A 1,508-nucleotide genomic window follows, 5' to 3' on the forward strand; every position below is an offset into this window, starting at 1 on the left:
TACAGTTATGATGCTACTGTATACTGCTGTAAGATATTATTATTGTTACAATGTATTTATCAGTATTATTAGATGTCACTAGAATCTGGAACAGTAATCCATATGCTGGTATGGTACGTCTTCAAGGTGGAAATTATTCTAATGAAGGACTTGTTGAAGTGTATTGTAATGGACAATGGGGGACAATATGCAGCACTGGATTTGGTACAAGTGATGCTAATACTATTTGCAGACAGCTTGGATATGACTCTGGTTTAAGAATATATGATTCATTGTAAAATGACTTATATGTACTTTAAATAATGTTTACACTCAATTCTTGTAGATATGGCAATATAAGTCAGCCAATCTGGAGTACTAACATGTACAGTACATCATATGCTACATGCTTTGGTTCCAGTAACAGATGTCCATCAAGCTCTATCACTAGTTGCTCTCACTCCAGTGATGTCTCAGTCACATGCAGTTAGTTGTATACATAGATGTATAATTAGTTTGGTTATTATTAGGGGAAATGTATTCTACTACTAGATATGCCACTACTTTCTCTACTTGTTCTGGATTAATATGTAAGTTGTTTTATTATTCAAGTGAAACTACATTCTAATTTTAACTTAGCTTATGCTAGACCTGCAACTGCTGGTACAATAGTTCTTTATCGTAATGAGGTTTCTTCATCTTCATACTATTATGGCATTGTGCAACTTTATTACAACAGTAGATGGGGTAACATTTGTGATGACAACTATTACAGTTCTTCAGAAGCTGATGTCATTTGTCATCAGTTGGGATATACTGGAGCTTCAAGCTACTCTAGAGCTGGAAGAACAAGCTATGGGACTGATACTAATCAAATGATAATTGATGATGTGAATTGTGCTAATAGCAACTATTTAACATTATTACAATGCTCCTTCTCTACATACATTGATAGTGGGTGCACTAACACCAATTCCTATGATGCTACAGTCTACTGCTGTAAGAAATAATTGAATCATCAAAATTAAATTTTTTTAATAGATACTAGTAGAATTTGGAGCAGCCCATGTAAGAAGTTGTTTCTAAATGGATCCGGAACTCTCTGTGTACTATTGTAATTATATATTATGTGTTTATTCAAGTATATTCTAGAACAATCATGTAAAGTATTCTTGTATGTTATAGAACCTTCTGGACATTTATAAGATCTATATAAGTGTGTGTTAGTTGTGAGTTTCGTGTTGATTAAGAATAAAGTTTGGTGAACAGATAGCTAGGAGCGTCTGTTACATTTTTTGGTGGCAGCGGTGGGATAGTTCTCAAACGGTTGTAGAGGAAAGACCCACTATTGTATCTCTGCAAGAGAGAGAGACTAAAGTTTATAGTGTCTGGTGTGACTGTTTATGTCGGATAACAGTCGAGAGAATCAAGGGCGGTATTCTCTACGGGACTTACCAAGACACGACTACAGAGGACAGTTGCGAGGATTACATATTTTCAGAGAGAGTTATACTTCAGTTGATACGGAA

The 1,508-nt window shown here is 34.9% G+C and overlaps 1 protein-coding gene across 1 annotated transcript; it reads left to right on the plus strand.

Annotated features, from left to right (window-relative positions):
- Positions 1-50: 50 nt before the first annotated feature.
- LOC109588032 (neurotrypsin-like) lies at positions 51-989 on the plus strand. The gene is made up of 4 exons (XM_020004226.1): positions 51-274; positions 326-465; positions 510-569; positions 619-989. Exons 1-4 carry the CDS (start codon positions 51-53, stop codon positions 987-989), a joined length of 795 nt encoding a protein of 264 aa, XP_019859785.1.
- The last annotated feature ends 519 nt before the right edge of the window (positions 990-1,508 follow it).

This window comes from Amphimedon queenslandica, unplaced genomic scaffold, assembly GCF_000090795.2.
Source record: "Amphimedon queenslandica unplaced genomic scaffold, v1.1 AMPQUscaffold_12329, whole genome shotgun sequence".
Classification (NCBI taxonomy): domain Eukaryota; kingdom Metazoa; phylum Porifera; class Demospongiae; order Haplosclerida; family Niphatidae; genus Amphimedon; species Amphimedon queenslandica.